At 30.2% G+C, this 24,989-nt stretch overlaps 1 protein-coding gene across 6 annotated transcripts in view; it reads left to right on the top strand.

Moving 5' to 3' along the window:
- The window catches only part of LOC129939572 (unconventional myosin-XVIIIa), a 193,546-nt gene that overhangs the window by 150,654 nt on the left and 17,903 nt on the right, over positions 1-24,989 (top strand). For all 6 annotated transcript variants that reach the window (XM_056047632.1, XM_056047635.1, XM_056047634.1 and 3 more), the window contains 2 exons: positions 7,335-7,469; positions 8,545-8,772. In XM_056047632.1, the coding sequence (XP_055903607.1) occupies positions 7,335-7,469; positions 8,545-8,772 (363 nt within the window). The remainder of the gene's footprint in view (positions 1-7,334; positions 7,470-8,544; positions 8,773-24,989) is intronic.

The following is a 24,989-nucleotide window of genomic DNA, read 5'->3' as shown; positions in this document are numbered from 1 at the left end:
TGCAAGAGCTTGAACTGCATAACATATGGTTTCAACAAGACGGTGCCACATGCCATACAGCACTAGCAACAATGGAGTTATTGAGAATCACGTTCGGTGAAAATGTTATTTTACGTTCGAGACCGCTTAATTGGTCGCCTATATCATGCGATTCAAAGTCAACATTGAAGCATTTATGCATGAGATGCCTGCCGAAATGTTGGAAAGAGTATACCAAAATTGAACTATTGGAAATTGGACCATTTAAGGCGCAGCCAAGGTCAACATTTGCATGAAATAAACTTCAGACATTAAATTATATGGACCGTACTATCAATTCAAATAAAGATTTCATACATTTTCTGAATTGTGTGTGTTTTTTTAAACTTTTCTATAGCTTTTAAAAAATCACCCTTTACATACAATTTCAGTGAACTGAACTTTTAAATACAGATGGGCCCTTGCTTCGTTGCGCACAAACCATAAGCCCCATTTTAATTTTCTTCTACATAATTGTGTTTTAAGTCATATTGCATGACAAAGTTATATGCATTTCAATTGACCTAAATAAAAAGATTTCCAGATCAGTCGCGAAGATATTCAAAAACCCATGCAACAATTTTCTGATCTCATTTTAGATTAAACGGGGACCACCCACACGTATGATTCCTATTTTATCAGATTTAGGTCTCGAATTATAAATCATAAATCAAAATTCGAAAAATATCAACGGATTTTAGATAAATTGTATCATATAAATTATAAGTATGTATGTATATTGTCGCAGATATGAGAAAAATAAAAATATATATATTTTTAATCTTATACAAAAAAAAAAAACTTTAAATGAATGACTAAAGTTAAATTCTGTCACGTATTAGAAACGGAATGAAAAAAAAGAAACTTTGCAATCATTTTATTTTGTTTTGTTTTGATTTAGTTATATTATGGACTTAACATGTCAAGAGCTTATATAAATTACATATCGCTCATAAAAGGCATAAAATAAAGGTTTCGCTAGTCGATTTCTTGTTTCTTCTTCGTCTTCTTCGAACCATAAATTTCCATTAAGAAAATACAAACTAAGAAAAAGGCTAAGTGAATATCATATCACAACATAACCAGCAACGCACGACACACTCGATAAGTCACCGGCTTTCTTGTTTTTTAAATATAGGCATATTTATGATGTTTGAGTTTATGGCTCTTTATTTATTTCCTCCGCGGCTTTCCTCGTTTTTCTTTTTTCATCTTTATTTTTTGAATATAAGTGAATAAGTATTATTTTGTAGCACAATAAAGTGAGTTCCGCTGCATAGCAATGCCATAGATGAATCCTTGAGTTGGATATGGATAAGGAAATACTTCCTGGAAATAGTTGCCTTCCATAAGTAGCTTTGTGTTATTAAGTCCTGTAGTTATATTGGGAGGGCTTGAGACTAGATAAACGTACTCGTACGATATAATACTCATTATGGCAATTGCCCCTTTACGGGGTTAACTATCTTTTACCAATAAATTATATTTTAATCGTATAATGAAGGTAAACATAGCATAGCTCAGAAGGTAGAAGTAGCAATAATAACATAAAAATGGCATAGAAAAGAAACCGTAGATATGAAAGCAAGTGCAGTGTCATTTACGGCCAGTTCCATCAGGTACCAGTTTCAATTTTCCATCAAGGTATAAACCAAAAGAAACTCATATAAGAAGATTAAACGATATTGTCATAGTAGCTATCTATCTATCAGTACTATTTAGGGTAAAAGGTACAATTATATCGGAAATTATTTCCTGTACATGGAGACAGAAGGTTCCGGTTTTTACATTTTCTTCTTTTTCTTTAATAGTTTAGATATGGTTTTTAGAAGTTGTAAAGCGTTAAAGTATGGATCATATTTGTTTAAAAATGTTTTGGAAATTAGTAAGTAAGTGCTAAAGAAAAATACATTAATGGTAATCTAATTGATAAAATAAAGACAAATTAATTGATATAATTCGCAAATATAAACTAAAAGTGTTTTAATTTTTTAATGGTTTTTTTTCGTGACACTTCAAATTTCTTCTGGAGCTCGAGTGAACGTGAATTTAAGCAATAATTTGTAGGAAATACCGAAAAAGATTTATGAATACAGTAGTTAGGAATTTGTGAAAATAAGCATTTTCACAATTATTATACATATTTGACTAATGTTTGAAAGATAGTATATTCTTGGAGTTTTACCAACGCTATCACTTACTGATTCAATATTGATGCTTGAAGTGACTGTTTTCAGAAGAAAGTAAAAACATTTCCCATTTTTGAATTTTCAATTAATTTTTTACAGTTGAAAAAGTTATATTTATATTCAAACGAAATATAATACAACTTTTGGAACTGAACTGGTAAACGTTGTTTTAATATTCATAAACAGAAAAAAGCTTTACAATATTGTTTCAGAATATTACATTCATGATTTACTCCATTTTTGTTCACTGTCAAATGTCAAAATTTGTTTCTATTTTATTCTATTTTGATAATCTCTCTATATGATAATTTTGAAATTCTGCACATTAAGTTTTACACATTGTGTTGTATTGATTTGTGTTTTGTTTATTTGTGTCGAGATGCAAATTTTTGTTAAAAATTTTAAGAAGACAACTTAGACTTTATGGGTATTTTAATACAAACAATTTACAATAACTGCCTTGACAACATACTTTTTAAAATTGTGAAAATTGTATCTTTTCCCCTAATTTACTTCTCAACGCTGCACATATAAAAGTAAAATGCTTCACCATGGATGACAGTTAAATTGACATTTGCAGCCATAAGTATTTTGCCGTTAATACACAGAAGTTGTTATTAGAACGAAATTCTGAAACTAAACATAAATTTTAGAGACTAACAAAATAATGATAATAAATTAAATTTCATATTTAGATGGATCTGTCAAAACACCGATTTTGATAATATTAGTCTAACAATGGGGAACATAAGTTTAATCCTTTTTTTTTGTTATATTTATGAATAATCTGGGTCCTATTTCATCAAAATTGACAGGTTTAATTCTACAAATTTGACACACTTGTCTGACAAATCTGTATTTCATAAAGTATTGACATGTGACAAAATTTGTCAGAAAAATACAATGATAAATTTATCATGAAATTTTATCCCATAATACTTACTGACAAATTTGTTGTGAAAGTTTCATTGTGTGTCGGACCTATTCTTAGTATTTACCAATTTTTTCGCTGCGTCCATTCTTACCCTATTGCATTTCTCCATCAGCGATTTCCTGAATTTAATGATGGTTCTCTCCGGACCCTAATGTTCTTCCTGCCATTTCCCTAAACAAATATTCCTCTTGTCGTTCAACTCTTTCTATATTAGTGGAATTCCTTAAATATGGAAAACATCTTTTAAAACATCAACTGACAAGAATGGACCGAAAGGGAAGGTAAAAACAAACGACCAATTGCTAAAGTTTCTCATATCCCAAGCACTTTTGAAAGCATTTTATATAAACTCCTGAGCTCATTTCCTTCGCTATTAAAACTTCTAATGACTTCAGCAATGTGTTTGACAACATTTTTCGTAATGCTTTTTATAATCTTCAAACTCTCTTCCTTTTCTTCCTCTTATTCTGAAATGCATTACTTCTTACCATAGGAATCGTAAATATTGTATCCAGTTTCAATCCTATTATAGTCTGTTCTGGTGTCCCTAGAGTAGTCATAAAGGCATTCTTTTCTTTATTCTTACAATTTACATAATCATTAAACATTGTCAAATATCTCTGTACGCTTATAATAGGAAATTTGACAAACTAATTGCAGCACATGAAAACATATCTGTCCTCCAAATAAATCTTGACAATTTCTCAACCTGGGCTCTATTTGATGAAAATTGTCAGGTGACAAATTTGTCAAAAAAATACAATGTGGTATGCTGACATATCCGTCGTGACAATTTCATTGTTTGATCTTGAAATGTGTTATAATAGAAAAATTATGAAATATGGAATAAAACCTTTGCATTTTTATTTAGTTTTCATCGTTTCTCGACCAATTTTTTAATGTTATAACTTATCAGTAACAGAGCGCTGGCCCTCGTTCAATTTGGAAATGTCACAGTTTGCAAAAGTGGTTTTATTTTTAAAGCGAAGTGCATAACACATAGCAAAAACATAATTAAAATTGAAATATTAAAATGAATAAAGATATTTTTTTTTTTCAAAAAATCACTCTCAACACTTAACCGTAACTGCATTTCCTGTCGTAATTGTCACTTAAATATTGACAAAGATATAAATTGTATTTATATTGTATATAAATTGTATTTCATAAAAGAATTGTCAATACAAATTTGTGGTAAAACTCCAACAATTGTGGAAAAATTCTTGACAATTTCCTATGAAACATAAGTCGGATATTAACAGTCGGATATTTCGCCACAATCTTCCTATGGACCAAAACTGTCGTCTATCGCAATTTTCAATTTTTATGAAATAGGCCCCTGGTCTTGCAAATCTTGATAATTGTCAGTCTATAGTTTGGCATTATAACCGTATTACCGTATCAAATTTTACTAGATTGGAGACAGTTTAGCAAGTTTTCTTATCAATTAATTCTACACTGAACTTTCGCAAAGTTTAAACACAAGCCCAACTAGACCATAGCATTAAATGGTGGGGATCTTCTAAATATTCCAGGTGTTCTTCTTATCTAATTACTCTAATGTTTAAAAATCAGGAAAAATGTTTAAGTTAAAACAATAGCTAATAATTTTAATCTTGAATGTATGTCAACAATCAACCAAAATGCACTGTGTAAAACAATTTAAAATTACCACAAAGAAAAGTAACAACAGATGCTTTACACGCCACATGTTGTCAGGTTAAAACTAACAAATTTTCTTTCAGCTGCATTAAATGATTAAGCGAAGGAAGTTAAGTAATTATATCAACCTAAAAGAGAGCAAAGCCTCAAACGAATTAACGACAACAAATATAGCAACACCGCATAATGACAGATAATAAGGCATTTTAAAAACTTAACAAAATTACCCAAGAAGATCATTGATTATTATAAACTACAACAACAACATTGTGAAGTCATTTACACGTTAATATTTTAAATTGTTCGTCATTTTTGTTTGTAGAATTTAAACTATAACAAAAATTGCAACATACAAATTATAGGCAATGTAGTGCATTTTGTCAGATTAAATTATAAACGCATCGATTGTGTTGAAACAAATAAATCTTGATTGGTAAATTATGTAAAACAAATTAAAGGCAAGCACACACTGATATCCGCGTAACTAGGGCGTATAAAAATGTCAGATGTCAATGTGAATGCCAGACGAAACCAAAACGAAACGTCATTCAAAATTAAAAACATTTTATGTATATTAAATTTGAGTGCACATTTTTGTACAGAAACAAATATTCTTTTTATAAAAAAAGATTAAAGAAAATCAAACATTTTAATTTCTTATGTAAGAATGAGCAATTGAATGTGATGATAACATGTTAAAAAGAGTTTTTTTTGTGTATTTCAACGATAGATGAAAGAGAGCTTTCCGAAGTTTGGAAATATTTTGATTTAATGGGATTTTTATTAAAAACAACCATTATCTGTTATTTGTTGTTTATGATTATAGCGAGGGAATGCAGAAGCCTGAAGTTGTTAAATTTAAGAAGCTATCAGTTTTGGGAAAAAATCATGAATATGAAAAAAGTTTTATTTATAAAGCTTAAGAAAAGATTTATAATCTAAGAGACGAAAATAAATGTATATCTAAATTTGTCTGATTTTGGTGATTGTAAGATAATAATCTTATAAAGACTTTAAAAGTATGCTGCGAATTTTTGGAATTTTTTTTTTAGATTAGGAATATTTTTCACTAACTACATAAATTTGGCGGTATGAAAGAAGAGTGTTAAAGGCCAAAAAATGGCTAGAAATTGATTTATCGTAGCTTATTTAATCACTATGAAGTTTAATAGCAAAAATATGCATGTTCGTCATATAAAGTGTGGACCAAAAGGGCAAGTTTCTTTTTAAATATGGAATACAAATTTGTTGCAAGTATTAAGTCTGACTTATCAGATCAAATTTTTAAAGTCGTTGTTGATGGTTTTCGGGATGTATTGGCTTGGACCTTCATTACTAACAAAAAAAGTCCTAAGGTTTCAAAAAATAGCTTCCAATTTACATCGCAAAGACGGACGGAAAATGCACCTCGAGGAAACTTTACACTAAACTGTGACCCAATCTGGGTTAAGTTATGTTTCATAAAGGATTTGTGGGTTTTACGTACACCATATTCTCCAGCTTCGCTTATTTATATTGTCACTTAAGTCGAAGTGGGCATACAAAGGTAGTTCAACATGGTCTTACACCATTAGAAACAGCTTTTGTCCGAATTCCAAGCGTACCGAGAAATCTGCGGTATTAAGTTTACTTGTTATTTGAATCTTATATTAAAACAAGTTAAAATCCCTATGGATTTTATGCAACGTTTATCTGCTGATACCCAAATGTGCAGACACTTGTGCAAACGCTTGGATTGTCGTGTAGGGCAAGATTCTTCATTCCAATTGTTCATTTCAATTCATTTTTAAAGATCGATCTACAAATTAAAAAAAAAAAAGTTTGGACCAAAGAAGTTACTCAGGAAAAAGTTATTAAGATTTGTTTTTGTAGCAAGATTCATCAGCCAGCCTATGATTATTCAATGTTTTGATGCTTAATTTTATTCCTATTAATTCTTTATTACTGTTCGCTCATTCACTGAATGCAAATTCAAAGCTCTTATCTATTCTAAAGGATGTGTCGGAACTCCTTTATCACGTACCTAATTCTAAAATCTCCACCCCAATTCCATTGAACCCAGACATGCCCTATGCGTATACCTATTCGAATACAGGCGGACTCGTCGTTAACGGTCAACGAACATTTTATTATTTATTCTAATATGAGAAAAATAAAAACAAAACGTAATACCACAAACGTTCATAAATATTTTACGCGAATAGTTTTTACTGAAAAGCATGACAAAAATAAAAAATTCAAAGAATAGCATCGTAAGAATATTTTATGAATGGTTTACGCATTCAAAACAGCGACTAACCGACGACGAAATGGCGTAACGCAGCATAACTTGCGATAAACAACAATCTCGTAATTTATTTCAGCAATTTGTGTTTTCTTTTGATTCTTAAAAATTCAACGAGTATTAGTTATTTAATGGGTAAATTTTGATAAGTTTATTTTTTAAAATTTGGTTAGAAAATGAGTAAATTTGTTTATCTGAATTTTATTGCAATTTTGTTATAACAATTTATTTTTCTTATAATTTTCAGGTGTTATTCCGGTCGGGTGTTCTAAGTCAGCTGGAAGCAAAACGTGATGAACTTTTGTCAGATAGAATTATACAATTACAAGCATATTGTCGCGGTTATTTAGCAAGGAAGAGAGTATCGCAGCGCAGAGTACAAGTAAGTTTATTTCATTTTTGCAATAATTTTTATATTCTCTGTCTCTACGTGTTAATGCAGACGTTTGACAAAACATTATATTATAATATAATACATTTCCTATTGTGAACTTGTTTACACAGTAAATGTCAGTTGTGCAATGACATTTTACACCATTTTTTAAAATTAGGTCACATTCACTTTAGGTGTCTTTGATTCGTGTTGATGTCAAATATGTAATAACCTGTATGCCTAATTTACAATGTTATTTTGACGCCATATCTTAGACAAAATTACATTAAAGATGTGTTTGATAAATGAATGTGTAATTGTCATAGAAAACTAGTGAACGTTTTTAACAACTTTCGGTCAAAATGAATGACAAGAAAAATATGTTTGTTCAAATTTGCAGACGATTTTAGAGTCGAAATACTATATGGGTCAAGTCAACCTGCTGACACCATAACAATTTTGCTATAACCTTTTCTTAGAAAAACATTAAGTACAATAACATGTATCAATATTCTTTATCCTACTTAAATTGTTTGTGATCATATCAATATTTTGACTATTTGTTTTTCTGATCGATTCTATTTTTGTAAATTTGTATTCTTCTGATAGTGAAAAACAGAACTGTCAAAAACATACTTTTATGGTATTTTGTGTTAGGAAATTCATTGATATTAGTTTTTATCATACAGTGCTAACTTTTGTGTTTTTTTTCAGTTCACATTTATAAGTTTTTTCGCAAAAACTTAATGTGAACCATATCCAAAAAGATTACAATTGTTAATCATAAGAGCTGGAAAAAGCTTTGCCCAAGCCAGGCAATACAAATAATCATAGAAACAAGTAGAAAACAATGCACTAAAATGCCTTTAAGCTATTTAGAATTTAAAATTCAACAGTCCCAAAATCTATTTTTATAAATGTATTAAAAAACTTTCAATATTGCTTTTACTTTAAGACAATAGTTTTTCCGCTTCTAATAGAGACTTTTTAAGTTCTGCCCGATTTGTTTACTAAAAACGCATCTCTTAAAATAGTCCATTTAACCTTATTTTCATACTCATATCTATAAATTTATTTTCTACAGGAAATAGCCGTCCGCTGTATTCAACGAAATGTCAAAGCATTTTTAACTGTCCGCGATTGGCCATGGTGGCGTTTATTAATTCGTGTACAACCACTTCTAAATGTTCATCGCACTGAAGAACAACTAAAATCGGCCAGCGATGAATTACACATTTTACGAGCGAAATTGGAAAAAATCGAAAACGATCGTAACGCACTTAAGACTGAAAACGAAAAGTTGGAAAATAAGGTAAGTTTATTTTTCAAAAATCTTAAGAAAACAAACAATTTATGGAAGAAATTTGGTCAAAGACATGAAAAATTATAGCTACTATGCTTCATTTTTCTTTAAATATATGAATTGATATAACCTTAACGTATATGTTTAAAAATGATTGAGAAAGATAATTTTATTTTGTTTTGTATTTTCGTTTGCGTTTGCATCGGAAATTGTATGAATGACGTTTGGAAGACCACCTACGGTATTTTTAAAATAATTAAAATATCATATTTTTGGCAGGCAAATATAAACACCACGACTGTATCCTCCTACGATTTAATGTAGTAAATGATTCAAATGTCTTAAAATAATAGATTCACATAGAACAATATAGGTTACGTCGGTTTTGATAATCTGACGCAAAATGTTTCGATTTACATCAGGGATACCTATATTTTCTTTGTACCTGATTCGAAAGTATTTATAAAAGTACTAGATACTTGTGTATTGTTCTTATATATTCAAAGTATAAGCGATGTGAACTTCACATACAAATTTAACAGACAAAAATCTTAAAATGATATTTTTGTGACAAACAAAACACAATAAAGTAATTTTTTAAATCTTCATATATTAGTATTAGACGACTTTACTCCAAAAGTTTATATACAAAAATTATCATTAAATTCTGTTTCTAGAACCATTTAATTCCTAAAATTGTCAAAATAAACCAGATCTACTGAGTTAATTCCATTTTATTGCCAAGATCTCAAGTGTTGAAATAATGCACTGGCGAAAAATTTTAAGCGATTACTCGTAAGTAAAATCGCACCCATAGAATGAAAGTGACCTAACTCAAAATTTTCAACTTGTGGGAAATGAACAAAAAGTCTTCAAAAAAGTGTAATTTTGAGTAATTTTGATTGTATTTCTCACATACATATTTTAATTAAAGTTAATTATTTGCCAAATTATGTGAGAAATACAATTAAAATTACTCACAACTACACTTTGTTGAAGACTTTTTGGTCATTTCCCACAAGTTGCATTTTTTGAGTTAGGTCACTTTCATTCTATGGGTGCGAAATGTTGAAGACTTCCTTATTGTCCAAGCTAGGAAGATGATTTTACCTACTTTGAACGATTTTACCATCTTTGTTTTTCTTAAAATTTTACTAAAGTTAAAATAATAAAATGACTACTTTTAATTTCAGTAATTTCTGAAATCTATAAAATCCATTAAATCCAGATGAGATCTGAGTACCTGACATTTCAAATTAATATGTCAGTTCAGATTTAGGTTTGTTTTACTTTTCAGTTTTTTGACGTGTTCGGTTACACCACAAAGGAATCTAGCCATTTCACACCAAACGCGCCTAAAAGTTTTCGAAAACCCGAAAAGTGTTCACACTGAACATTACACTTTTTCAAATATTGTATTGATGCAAAATGTGTAAGTTGCAATGAACTAAAGAATCTGGAAATGTAAATGCGGGCTACAAACCTCATTAAGTGTATACCATTATACACACAAAAAAAAAACAATACAAATATATGTATACGCACCGGGAACAGGATCTGTATACAGGACGATTTCAGATATCTTCTTCAAACCTCTGGAGTTGTGGACAAAATTTTAAAATATCAAAGTGAAATATTTCTTTTGACAGTAGCCATCAGCTATTTTGTTTAAATTTAATTGAGCGCTGAATGTTTCGAAAGGTTTTTTTTGTTTTGTGCATGTTTACAAAAACTTGTAGCCTACAAATAATATATGGGAAAACTTAAGTTTTCGATGTCGGTTTCAGCCAAAACCGATTTACTTAAAATAAATACACTATACTATTCTATATTCATTCCATCTTTAAAAAGGTGTACAAAATTCACAAAATTAAGAATTTATGCTGACGCAAATCATAGTTTTTCGTCTTACTACAGACAAGCAACCATATACGAGTATGAAAGGAATTTTTCAGATGGCGCCTGGGGATTAAATACCGCGATTCATTCCAACATTTAATAATGTTTACAGTTTTTATTTTTAAAATACCTTGAACTATTTGAAGGCCATAACGTAACAATTTAAAAAATATTCAAAAGCCAAGTACAAAACTGACCTAAAAAATCATACCACTTTGATTGTGCAATTTAATTAAAATTAATTAAAACAATTACAATTTAATGTGCCACAAATTATAAAAGAACCAAAAATACACCCTCTAAATCTGTTTGGCTAGGTACATTGCATATATGTGTGTATACTTGTTTCTACTTTTTGTGGCAGCAAAACAATATATAGTGACAACACAATTATTGTATCCTATATTCTATTAAGATTATTTAATTCTTGGCAATCTTTAACATTAAAATAAAAAAAAAAAAAACAAACAAATAAAATAAACATTAAGAAAAATTCTCATCCGGTGTGTCTGCCGCTACCACCATCGCTACCGGTCGATGAGTGGATGTTGTAATTGAGGCGTAAACGCTTTTGGCCTACAAACATTTTTAGCAATAAGCTAAGCTAAGCTAAATTTGTTTGGCTTTTTAATAATACGATTAAGTGATTTAAATGTATAGAACTCACAGTGTATTAGATAACATCACCCATCAGAAGATGACTGTGGGGTTGTTCATTGAATGAGATCTGAACTAATAGAGCTGCCAAAATAACACTTGTTGGAACTATTTGTCTAGGAAATTCCATCAATATCTTTCCATGTAATAAATTTTATTATTTGAAATAACATAGTTACGCATTATCGTCTCTGATATCAATCTGACAAATATGTTATTTTTTCAAAACTTTGCTTTTTTCGATTTTCTATATAAGACATTGGATTGTGTATATAGAGATTTTTTTTTATACCTCAGAATGTGTACTATGTTGACTTTATTGTCTGATAAAAAACAATTCCAGTAGGTACTATGTCATCGTGATTACAATCACCAACTAACTATCTAAAGAGTAGTCTTTAAACTGTCAAAGTAACGTCCCAACTGTCAACTAGGGGTTGGTTACCGGATTAACATAAAACTTTAACTCTTTGACCCTAAAACCCATGTCAGTGTCAATTGTCAATAATCATTTGAATAGTCTGCACAAATATTCAGAAACTAATTGCGCTCCGTGTCGTTACTCGAATCCTTTATTTTAGAACAAATTAATTACCGTAAAAAAAAGTTACAGTGAGTCAAATTTAAAAGATTATACATGAGATATATACAATACATGATGTCGCGAACAATTTTGTTGAACATTATTTTAGCAAAACCTTAACCGTTTATTCTGAATACGCAGTGAAAGCTCTCAAAAGGGAAACAAATCTCCGATTTTGAAATATTCTTTATGTGTTGTATGGCTTTTATTAATTTAAGCGTGAAAGCATTTTTCAAATCGGGCCAGGAGTTTCAAAAATTAGCGTGTGAAAACAAACAAACAAAAACACTCTTCAGATTTATAATATTTTTATAGATTAAATTTCCTTAAATTTCTCAATAGTTAATCATAATATTTAATCCTATCAACAGTTTTTAATTTGACGCGACTGAAAATTACAATCAATTGATTATTATTTACATCATTTATTATAATCAACATATTGAAACCCAAATCAAATATATTTAGTTCATGAAATAAATTTAAAGATATACATATATATGTATATATATTACGTATTTACACTTTACGCTATGTATGCCAAACATGCAGCATAAAAAAAATTCTAATCGAATTCGAGAAGAGGCGAGGAAAGGAGCACTAAATCTATTTTTATTAACATCTGTGCCACACAAATTGCATATGCATAGATACATTTAATTTGTTGCAATCAATAGGAAAACAAAAATATTCGAATGCCAAATTGAGCAAAAAAAACACTATAAAGCCTATGAGCAAAAAATCTATTTGTATCGGATATAAATTAATTTACTATGAAAATAAGATTCTCTTAGTAAAAATAAAAAAATACTGTATGTCTGAAATGGCTCTAATAAAAGTTGTAAAACATTTCTGTTCGAACCCGAAATAAGGTAAAATTGTAATTTGTATTGTGTTATCATTTTATACGCATTCTGTACCTCTTTCTTGTGAGGTGAGATTTGTTTTTCAGTTCTCTGAAATATGTTATTTATCATATTTCTGATTCTTTTTTTGCACTCCCAAATCTTAAGATATTTTAAACCTATTAATATCTGATTTCGAAAACAATTAACTATATAGTTGTTCAAAAAAATTGAATCCTTTAAAATACTATTTCCCTTTTATTAGAGGCGAGAATTCGTACAATTGCGTTTTCTTTGGTGAATTCAACTCAGAAGTGGATCAGATGTGAGTTGTAGCATATTCAAAACATCTTGTTTACAATGAGTCCTTAAAATAATTCTTCCATGATCAGTACGGTATAATAGAAAATGCTTATTGCGGTCCTCGGCAGCTTCTTCTGATATCTGGCCCATAGGTATGAAAGCTTATTTAATTACATTTGATAAATGTACAAGGATGTTAAATAAAGTTGGAGTCATTAGATGGCTAACCTTAAAGTTTTACAATTCATCAGTTATCGGATTTTCTGTTTCATTAATACCATCTTATCGTCTAATTTTTGGGCTGAACTTTCTCTGAACAAAAAGACTTCTTAATTAAATTTGATTGCAAAAAAAAAATATAAAAAATAAACCAAAAATAAAGAAAAAAGTGACAACTTTAAACTATTTTTTTATAGCCGGTGGAAAGACGAGAAATATGTCTCTGATTCTTCATTAAATCGGCCGAAAATATATAAAAGAATTAAATTTATAAAAAAAACACCTTTTGCTTCAGTATGCTAAACTTAAATCAACAATAATTTGCATTCAAATAAATACAAAACTTATTTGAAAAATTAATTACAGAGTACACTTCCGTAATTCACAAAGTCTATCTCTAAATTGTCGTCCGGCAGCGATTATTGCTTATTGGTCTTAGGTAATTTTTACAATAAATACAAAATTGTTCACAAAATAAGACTTAGATACTTGTTTATTTTGTTACTTAGTTAAATATATCTTAGAACAGAATAGATTCAGGGTTGGAATCGGCTAAGGTGATTGTTGATAAATAACGGTCAAAATAATAGAATTGATCTGTGTAAGGTGATAATTAAATTGATACCAAAAAAGCTGACACAACAAAAATGTGATAGTCATTTTCCTACAAATATGTCGTTTCTGAATAGAGCTAATAGACGCTTACAAAAAACTAATGGAACATTTTTTACGTTTTTTTGGTACAAATACACATTCTTGTGCCCGACAAAGGTTACGACATTCGAAAAAAACACAAGAAAAGTAAAAATGTTATTTAAAAACACAGCCAATTTTTTACTTTTATTTGTCACTATAGCAACAATGAATTGCGAAAATTATAATCGGAAATAGTCAAATTTGACTATCAAAAAAATGATTGTCAACTTTTAACTATTCCACCCCAGGTTACATTTTGTGATTTTTAAATTTATAAGCGAAACGCTTTTCATCTTTCTTTTCCCTTAATTTTGATTGTATACGCATCTATAAATGTGTCATACTAACAACAGTGCAGAAATGTCAAAAATAGTATTTTCTTGAGATAAGTATTTTATATCACTTGTATTTCTTTGGAAGACTAAACTCAGTTTTCAACAAATGTCACTTGATTCTACTCTATTCATATCCAGCCAGTTTAAATTCACTAACAATTTAACCGACGAAATTTTGCATTTTTAAATTTTGATATTTTTTGCTAACTATAATTCTGCGATACTACAAACTTACTTACGATAATGATACTGTTGACTAATTCCTAGACATAAATCTAAGATTCAAAAAGTTTGAATGTTAACATTATGAATTTACCTTTTTTCGTTTTCATTTGACAAACAAGCCCCCAGCCATAATGAATTGCCAAATTTGTGCGTAAAATTCGTTTTCCAATCAAATGCTAAAACTAACATTCAACACTCCTCTTGATTTTCTTTTCTAACTAAGAAGCAGCATCACCATAGTTTACAATAATAGAAAATCACATATTTGTATAGTTGCATATATTTCGAAATAGATACAAAATAAATACAGAAAACGACAGACAAATAGATGCAACCACATTTAATTACTGTGTCCCTGGTGCTGCATACTAGTAATATATGCATAAGTTATACTATATCCATTGAGCACATAAAAAAAATTATTTTTTGGCGAGTGTCACAGAATAAAGTTTCTAAATTTTGGCCAGTGGTACGATCGACGATATACGAGTACTTTTCCCTTCCAATTTTTTTTTTTTTTTTCAAAACAAAAGAACATTTTCAAACACAAAAAACAACTAGTTAAATAGGAAACACACAAAATTGACAAACAAAACACAACCAACGGACACTAATGATATAAAAATATACTCGTCTTAAACAGTGTTTAGTTTGATTGTTAGAAATTTTCTATACAATTTTATGTTTTTATGTTGTTTTTGTACAGTGGTGTTGAAAAAAAAAGATTGTTTTTGAAACAATTATACGATCAGATAGAAAGCTGAAAGACTTCAAAGCTGATATATTAAATGGTAGAAGATGGCCGGATCTTAATTTCTACTTGAATATAAGATAACATTGGGGTCTTCAAAGCAAGATGTGATTTATGTAAAGAATACAAAATTATCATGAATTAAATATACACAAAATTACAGACAATTTTTAGAGGATTAGAATTATCTACAAATAGTCAACTTCACGATCAATATACATACAGTTGTGGCCAAAAATTAAGCACATTTGAAGAATATAAGAAATAATGTTAATTTACTTGTATAATTTTATTCAACCATATTAAAAACTTAAAACTGTTACTCTAAATAAATACATTTGTTTGCGTTTTGAGAAAACTGCATAAATTTGTAATTAAAACTATTTTTAAATTTAGCACATTTTAGTCCTAATACATTTTCTAATCCGTTTAATTGAACAAAAGTGCATTTTCGGAGTAATCCGGTATTTTTTAATATCAACTTATTAAATACATAAATAAAAATGTACTTAAATAGTCATGGCAAAAAAACAATGGTGCTCTGAAGATAATAAAAATAAATAATTTTGCAGATGAAAGACAAAGAAAGGATAGCTTCTTACATATCCAAGCTATTGGCATTTTGAGGAATTTGTAACCATTCAAAACATCGAGCAATGTCTTCGTCAAAGGAAAACCATACCAAAAGAAGACAAAGTAATTTATTGTTTGTCAGCCAATGATCCGTTTCAGAGCTTCAGTGCCATCCGCAAAGAACTTAAAGAAAATTATTATGTCAACTTATCATCAAGAACGGTAAGACGCCGATTAAATAAAAAATATTACTCGTTTAAAAAAAAAAACTTGAAAACCAGATTAGAGTTTGCAAAAACAAATTTGAACAGACCACTCAGTTTTTAGAAAAACGTGCTTTAGATCGTTAAATCCAAATTCTGTCGGTTTGGTTCACAGAATATGCAACACAATTTTCGATATACTGTTAAAACGGTCAAACATGGTGGTAGGAATGTTATGGTCTAGGCTGCATTTTCCTGGGACGGTATTGTTTCTATAGTAAAAATTGACACAAAAAAGAAATATGTGTAAAAAAGTATCCTGGTACACCATATGATTTCAGAAGAAAATTTACTACTTCTATGGAGACTTATGCATGATAATGACCCTAAGCACAAACCACCCCTTGTGAAGCATTGCGCAATCACCCGATCTTAACCTGATCAAAAATGTGTGGAATGATGTGTAACATCAAACTGAAAAAAGAAAGCCGAAAAATTTGTACGAATTATGGCAGTTCATTTAAGATGCATGGTATGGCTTTCCAAAACAACGATGTGTGGTTTTTGTTGAAAGTTTGCCTAGAAGAATCAGTACAGTCATAAAAAAACAAAGTATTCCAAATATTGAATCTTCCATAATTGTAAGTTGCATACATTTAAAGTTATCCACCTAAAATTAAAAGTGTGCTAAACAAATGTACAGGTAAAAGAGGTTGTTTTAACAAATGTTTAAATTCCTTTTTTACAGCTATAAATAAAATAAACTTGCAGCTTTCCACGAACAAAAACTTTTAAATACAAGATTTATCATTTCATCAAATAAGTGTGATGAATTCATATCCACCACTGTATAAAAAACTATAGCACCAACTTATTAAACATTTCTATAAAAACGCTAGTTGTTTTCTTTTTTTTGGGACAATGCGACAATTGTTTAAATTAAAACGAAATAGCAATAAAACATTCATCTTAGAATTGTATTACGAGTACTTAAGGACTGTTTCTTTGGAACATCCATCCAAAGTAAAGTAAAAATGTATATGAACCATAAATACGAAATCCACTTTAGACTCACTGCAGATAAAAGGTAAAGTGAAATCATGTTGCGGATAGAGATTTGACTTTTATTCGAGTATCGAAATCAACACTGCGTTGGTACGTTAAAAACCTTTGTGAAACTTGATCTATGCATGAGTCCATATAGAGTAGTGTCCAATATACAAAACATTATGACCACACATTTTCATTACTTGTGTGGTTTTCCAATGAACTGACGGCTCAAATTGTATGTTTTCAATAATGTACAGTCCTACAAATTTTTGTGGCGACTCGTAGTACAGTTGATATACGACTACCTTTCAGAATACAAAAAATATGAAAATATAAAAAAAAGAAAATTTAAATTGTAATCCTCATTCCGTTTTTATAAAGTTGCATACCATTACATATAGTGTTTGTTTTGTGAACAAACTGGACTAAGCTGTTTAATGCTACGGAACTAGACATAAGGTGTAATATTTATTAAAAGTTAATGTCAACAAATTCAGCGCCACCAGTTGCACGAAAAGATCTAGACATAGGCCGTAGTCTAAGAACGAACAATTTTTCTTCAGTTCTTATTAACTTCCCATAGGAAGTTATTGTAATGGGTCCGATTTGTCAAATTGAAAATTTTGACATTTTTCGACGTTTCAAGGTCCCTAGAGTCGAAATAAAAGATTTTTAGAAAGATGTCTGTGCGTGCTTCCCATAGGAAGTTATTGTAATGGGTCCGATTTGTCAAATTGAAAATTTTGACATTTCTCGACGTTTCAAGGTCCCTAGAGTCGAAATAAAAGATTTTTAGAAAGATGTCTGTGCGTGCGTGTGTACGTACGTTTGTACGTCCGTACGTCCGTACGTCCGTACGTTCGCGACGTTTTTTTCGTCGTCCATAGCTCAAGAAGCAGAAGAGATATCGACTTTAAATAAATTTTGTTATACAGATAATAAGGCAGAAAGATGCAGAAAGGGCTCTCAAGAAAATTGCGTGTGTGGTTTTTTTACCATAGCAGTTTGAAAAAAAGGTGAAAATTTTGGTTAACCTTAAATATCTTACGAACCAAAAACGCTAGAGACTTGAATTAAATTTTATATAATATATTGTAACGTGATACCAAACAGGTATATTTTTTGAAAAAAATCAATAAAACGGTTTTTTTTATAAATCAATAAAACTGAAAAAAAAAAATTTGTCACCTCCAAAATTTTACGACTGAAATATGATTGCATATCTAAAACAATTTTGTGCAACGAAAAATAATGTTTTTGACATTTGATAAAATTTTGAGCAAAATCTAATTGACAGTTTTTTTACAAAAAATAAAAACCTAAAAAAAAATGTATAAAAGTTGGTAAAAATTGATTTTCGACTCAAATATCTTTTCAAAACTTTGAGATATTGACTTTCATTTACTTTTATCTTTCAAAACATTTTGTTGTAAACGTTCAGTCAAAGTTAGAAAAAAATCGATTTGACAGTTTTTGTACAAAAAATTAAAAACCGAAAAAAAAATTAACAAAAGTTCGTAAAAAATGATTTTCGACTCAAATATCTTTTAAAAACTTTGAGATAATAGGTTCTTACTAATTTTTTCTTATAAGAAATATTGTTTTCAACATTAGGACAAATTTTTTAAAAAATTCGAATAGACAGTTTTTTTACAAAAAATTAAACTCTAAAAAAAAACAATACCTAATAAAACTTGGTAAAAATTTACTTTCGGCTCAAATAGCTTTTCAAAAATTAAAAATATTGGCTTCAAACTTATTTTATTTCAGAGAAAATATTGTTTTCAATATTCAGTAATTTTTATATAAAAATCCAACAGTCCGTTTTTTTCATAAAAAATAAAATCTACAAAAAATAGTGCGCAAATTTGGTGAAAATTGATACGAGTACATATAGACAAACTTTTAAGCAAGACAAATCGACAGACGGGATGGGAAGTTATCAGTGTGGGTCGCATCCCAGCCTCTTTTTTCAATTTACAAAATGGAAAACATGAACACCAGCTTGGAATATATGTCATTCCAGCAAGACAGGAAAACAATCTACAACACACTTTATTATGTGAGAAGTCGTACAATTTCATTTTACATGTTTTCGGTGAGTTTCGTAAAAGGCCATTCTACCCTAAAGCGAATAATATCCGAACCCTAGAAGCGTTTAAAAATCCACATTTCTCAAGTTATGGTGAAGATACGACCTAAATTTGCAATAATTTTGTTAATAAATACCTTAAAAGAATCTCTATTATATAATATATAGTTTTTTACACTTAATGGCAAAGCCCATTATTAAAAAAAGTATCATACAAATTAATCGCTGTGTTCATTTGATTTAATTTCGAAAAATGAACAACCCTTTATTATTTTGAAATTTTTAAAGTTTGAGTTTTTTTTATCCCTTTCGGTAAACGATTTGTAGTCGTTAAAATAACTAGTTAATCGTCAAATTAATCTATGTGCCATTAAATTGACTTCAACATAATATTTTCAATGGTAAAATTTACTAACGTATAAGAAAATTTTCCACACAACTGTTTGCTTTAATTTAAACAATTCAATAAAAACGCTCACGCTAAAATCGCACAAAAAGAAAAGTGAGATTATTTTTCAATTCTCAAAAACTAAACATTTTTTTTTTGAAAAATAACACTCTAATGAACGAAATACGAAAAACCAAAAAAATAAAATTAAACTCGAAAAATCCAATCTTTGTGTCTTAGCTGGCGCGAAATGATTATTTCAGATTCGGATGTGGCGAGATGGATGAATACGAGTATACTCGTATAAGTAAAATTGGTCGCTTGTTAGTTAGTTGCCGATGAGAAGTGGCCCAGAGAAAAAGCGCGTCGTGTGACGTCTCGAACAAGAACACAAATAATATAGACTTCTTGGTCGTGTCGTTTTCTTCGGGTTGTTTTTAGCCACATCGCGCACAAAAAAAGTTGAAAACTGAAAAATACGGTTTCTGCGATCGACCGGAGTATTTATATACATATTTTAATTTTTTGTAAATTTTATTTCTTTACCGAACTTTCCTCGAACCCGAAATCCGATATTCTTATATGCATAAATAATTTAAAATAGCCCCAAAACCTGAAATGTTGCAAACATGAAAATAATATAGCCAAGGTCTTTTGCAAGTGTTTTTTTGTTGTTGTGTTTCAATTTGAAATATTAAGTGAAATATAGAAAACTGTGATATTTTAAAAGTAAAACAAAATGCCACCATTTCCGCCTTCAACGTCAGTTGGCTCAGAGCCGTCTAAAAAAGATTCCATAAATAGCCACCAGAGGACATCGACGGCGTCGACCACACAACAAAGTTTCCTCAGTCCTGATTTTTCTACACTCTCTGCTAAGCAACCTCCTTCCAGCATGATCTACGGTGGCAACAGTCAAACACCACACCGGCCACCACCTGTTCCAACCTCTTCCTCCCACATTCGAGTTCGCAAACAAATTCGTCTGATTCCGAAGACGCGCGAAAAAAGTCCAACACTTCGCAGCGGATTTAACAAAACCATCAAATCCCAATCTCCCTTCCAAAAAGACGGCTCTGTTCCGGTTGAGGCGTCATTAAAACTACCTATTAGTAGGCGATCATCGGGCGATATGAATTCAAGGGAATCGTCTGTCCTTACATCCCGTTCGCCGAGTCCATCGATGTCGATGCGAAGCAATGGATCCAGTAGCTACTCGAATCGATCTTATATGTCCTCGGCATCGATGCCACGGAGGATCTTTCCACAGACCTACTCTCGTGGCGATAACATGGATATCTTCAAACTGCGATCCCTCGAACCGTCGCCAGTGGTCTTTGATGCGAATTTACAGTTCGTCTTGGGCTGTAAAAAGCAGCCAGTCCGACAGTCCATTCGACCATCGCCATCTCACACCGATCCCCAGACAGCTTCCAACTACCTGTCAGAGAAAATTGCAAATTTCCTTAAGCGAACCGATCATGTCAATGAAGAGTGGGCTGCTTTGGGATCGTCAAGGTCATCGAGGAAAAACGGCGGCTCATCCGGGTCACGATGTTCGTCTGTTGCATCATCCAGATTTGATGATTTTGACACAATCAGTTTGATTGAAAAACAACGAGAACGCAGTGTGGATCGTGGCAGTACTGGTCGATCAAAGAGTGCTACCAACATTCTGATCAAAGGCTTCCAAATGGCCCGATCTATGCCCCGCACATCAACCAGGTCCAGAAGCAGGGATAATTCAATGGCCAGAGATACATCGGTTCTGAGGGATTATTCAGAAGATGATGATCGTACAATTCAGGAGGAGGATGATAACGATTTGGATGAGGTATCAAAGCTAGTTTATGTTGACATTTTCCGATTAAATCTTAAAAGCATGACAGTTATCAAATTTGTCGTTGCTAAAAGTATTCTAGCGGCGCGGGCGGCTTGAAGAAAAAACTACTAATACATTAAATTTATTCAAGGAAACAACTATCTCTCAAATCTTCATTATTTTTATGTTTGCCGACTAGGCTATGCTGTCTTAAGTCACTTCCTTGTTAATTGCGTTCGGATAAATAACCACCACTTATGTTGCTTTTAAATTTGCTAAAAAAATAATACAAGTGTTATATCAAATATAAAAGTTCTTCAAGTTGTGGTTCAAATCAAAGCTTTAATTTATAACTTGAAATTCGAATATTAAAAACACAAACCAGTTCGTATGTTATCTTCTTGTTTGCTCCCGGATCTGTTATAAAGTTTGGTTCGTGTCATTGATAACTGGTATATTTCTACTTCTTGAAGGTTAAGGCTTTCATATAAAAAGTCAATCAATCATTTAAAAAGTAGTTTTGTAATAGACGTAACCTTTTATTATTTAAAACATTTCACAGAACATATAGTTAAAAGAAAAAGCCTTGGACCTTGTATAATCTTAATGTTCGTAATAGTCGAAGAACTGAGGCTACTATCTGTCAACTATATCAAAGTTACAGGCACACTTAGTGACAGCGTTTCAGAGAAAAATTCAATAAAAGTACAACTTTTCCGGAAATAGAAATGAGAAGGGAAACTACTTCAAATTCATTGCATCTTAACGGCCACGACTCTGTGATTTCAAATGTGTTTTCGACAGACTTATAGGATGCCACCATTTCTCCGGCAGTCATGCGTCGTTTGTTAAAAATTTGTCAACTTTTCAAAATAAACAAACAGAACCTAGCTGATCATTTCTCGAAATTAATTTAAAATTCATTCAAATTGAAAATTGAAGGTCTGAAATTCTCTTTTATCTATATCGAAGTTAAAATGAAGTGAATTTCCATGTTAAACATTTCGATTAGCAATACATTTAATTTTGACAAGAGTAAATTGTTCTAAAACAGAAGAATTTCCTTAATTGAAAATGAAGCTTAGCTTATTTTTGACACTGGTTCGTGGAAAGATGAAACTGCATCATATTTAAGGAAACGGCAAAGCATTTGATGGTTTTTTAGCACTACCACAGTCTTCCCCAAAAACAAATTTCCTTAAAAAGTTTCAACACACTTTTTTGACTTCAGCCCATTGCAACCTCAATCTTTTTCAAACAATATTTAAAAACTGACTTTCGCAAAGAAATGTAAACCTGCAGCTAGCTCGAAAGAAAGAAAAACAAACTGATATTGTATGTTTATTGCATTGAAAAGCAGAAAACAAATAAAACCACAAACAAAATTGTGACAGTTAGTGATTTTGAATGATCCAAAGATAAAACCCTAAAAACAATTGCATTACATTTTCAATTTCGATCTCAATTTCATTTACTCTATTTTGGGAATATAGCTAAAAAAATGAAACTTTCTATAACTGTTTAGGAAATAAATATTTAACTTATTTTGATTGTTTATGCTAAACATTGCTCTGCAACGAGATGAAAAGATGGTCCTGACTGAAAAAAAACCTAATCCGATATCTTTGTACAGAATTATCTTCCAGACTAGTGCGTGGCTTTTGAGATCGATAGCAAGGCACCCTCGGCTACAAAGTCGCATTCTTTGTTTCGCAAACCTTATTACAGCATTTCGGCCTACATTTTTAATTTGAAAAACATATATATTGTATTATTTAAAATTTGCCCTTAGAATATCTTTAGACTATTACATAAGTGAAAATTCAAAACTTATTGAAGTAATAAATAATTATGAAATGTGTATTTACAATTAAGGGTACGAAAACTGTTTGTAAATGTTAAAGACTAAACTCTATTTAATCAGCCGCCTGTGTATTTTTATTAAATTCACCTTAAAATGGAAAAGAAAATGTCATTTGCAATAAAATAACAAAACAAAAACTTTTCCTTATAAAGATTGCATGTACATATAAAGACATTTACGGCATTAAGATAGTTTTGTTATTCAATTAACTTCCTTTAATCCAAATAAAAAAGTATATTTATTCAATATTTATGCATAACTACTTTATTCGGAATTTAATTTTTTATAGTCTTCATCAAAACAACGCATTCTGAAGGTTAGCGTCAATCTAAATGCATTCGAAGAAGTATCTTTGCATGGCTCCTATATGCACGTTCTTCTGATACTGACCTAATATCACTTGAATTAGTTAAATTCTAAAAATTTCCAATACAAAAACAATCTAAAACACAAAAATTCCAACATTCTTATTTATGTGAAGCCTGATTAAAAATACAACTTGTTTGAAAATATACAACTTAATATTATTCGTATTCATTTCGTACGTTCATATCATTATAGGCAATCCGCCTTCGCTCGTTCCACGTCCGCTTTCTTTAGTATATTTTGAATGACAAGGAAAACTAAATTAATCGTTTGGAGCCAATTTAGAACACAGATATTAATTGTTGTTGCAAAGTTTTCATATCCATACACACATATATATGTATATGTATGTAGTTTGACGAATTGAAATGTTATTTTTCAACTAAGAGGTGTTAGAAAAAGTTTTCAAAGTCAGACAGGTAGTTTTTCAGGGTGAATTAGATGATAAATTTCCTTCTTCTCTTTTCAAAGTCAAGAACATTTTTAATATTACTTTGAGTATTTTGATGATGATGATGAGTAAGATATCAAATATTTTGCTCTATTTTTACACCACAGAAATAAACATATCATTCATATAAAATATGCCCTATTTTTTATTTTATTACAAAATAATTTAGGAATATGTATATTTTGTTTTGCCAGCCATGACATAAATTTTGTCTTTCATTTTAGATTTCTTAATGGTATTTTTTCTTGCGCTAATATTTCTTTATTTTTATTAAATCGAATAGGAACGACTGTTATTTTAAGATGGAATAATTTAGTACGTTTTGAAATATATATTTATCAGTTGAGAGTTGGAATAGAAGAATGCTTTTAAAGCTTTTATTTTAAGAAAATGAACAAAAACATAATAGGCTTGCCACTTTTTATAAATTTTACATTTGAGTTTAAAATATTGGTGTACATATAATGTTTCAATTAGCCCATTGCCCAAGTTTACCTTTTAATAGTACAAAAGGTCATTCCTGAAATCACTTTACCTTCCTTTGCAACATGAAATTTAACTCTCTCTCAGCTTCCTAACCCCCAGTATTATTGATTTTTAAATACCAAAACACCTTTTCACACATTTAGTTCACATGTTTTGCTTAGCAATTTATATTCAGCTTAATGTCGGTTACGTTTTTATTTTTTTTTATTTAAGTTTTTGTTTTCAGACTTCAAGTGTAGTTGTGATGAACTATCAATCTCAGGGTTGGATTTAAGAGAGCTGAATTTAATTTATTTTTTTCAAAGCAAGTGATTAAAGTCACTTCACCACACGTAAATTTGAGTAAAATATCATTCCATTAATTCAATTTGAATTTAGTGAAAACCAGGCTTCATAAACAACTTTTTTCTGTAAGGCT

Source organism: Eupeodes corollae, chromosome 1, assembly GCF_945859685.1.
Source record: "Eupeodes corollae chromosome 1, idEupCoro1.1, whole genome shotgun sequence".
Taxonomy (NCBI): domain Eukaryota; kingdom Metazoa; phylum Arthropoda; class Insecta; order Diptera; family Syrphidae; genus Eupeodes; species Eupeodes corollae.
The sequence above is the reverse complement of the archived record's forward strand: the minus strand, read 5'-3'. Positions and strand labels throughout refer to the sequence as shown.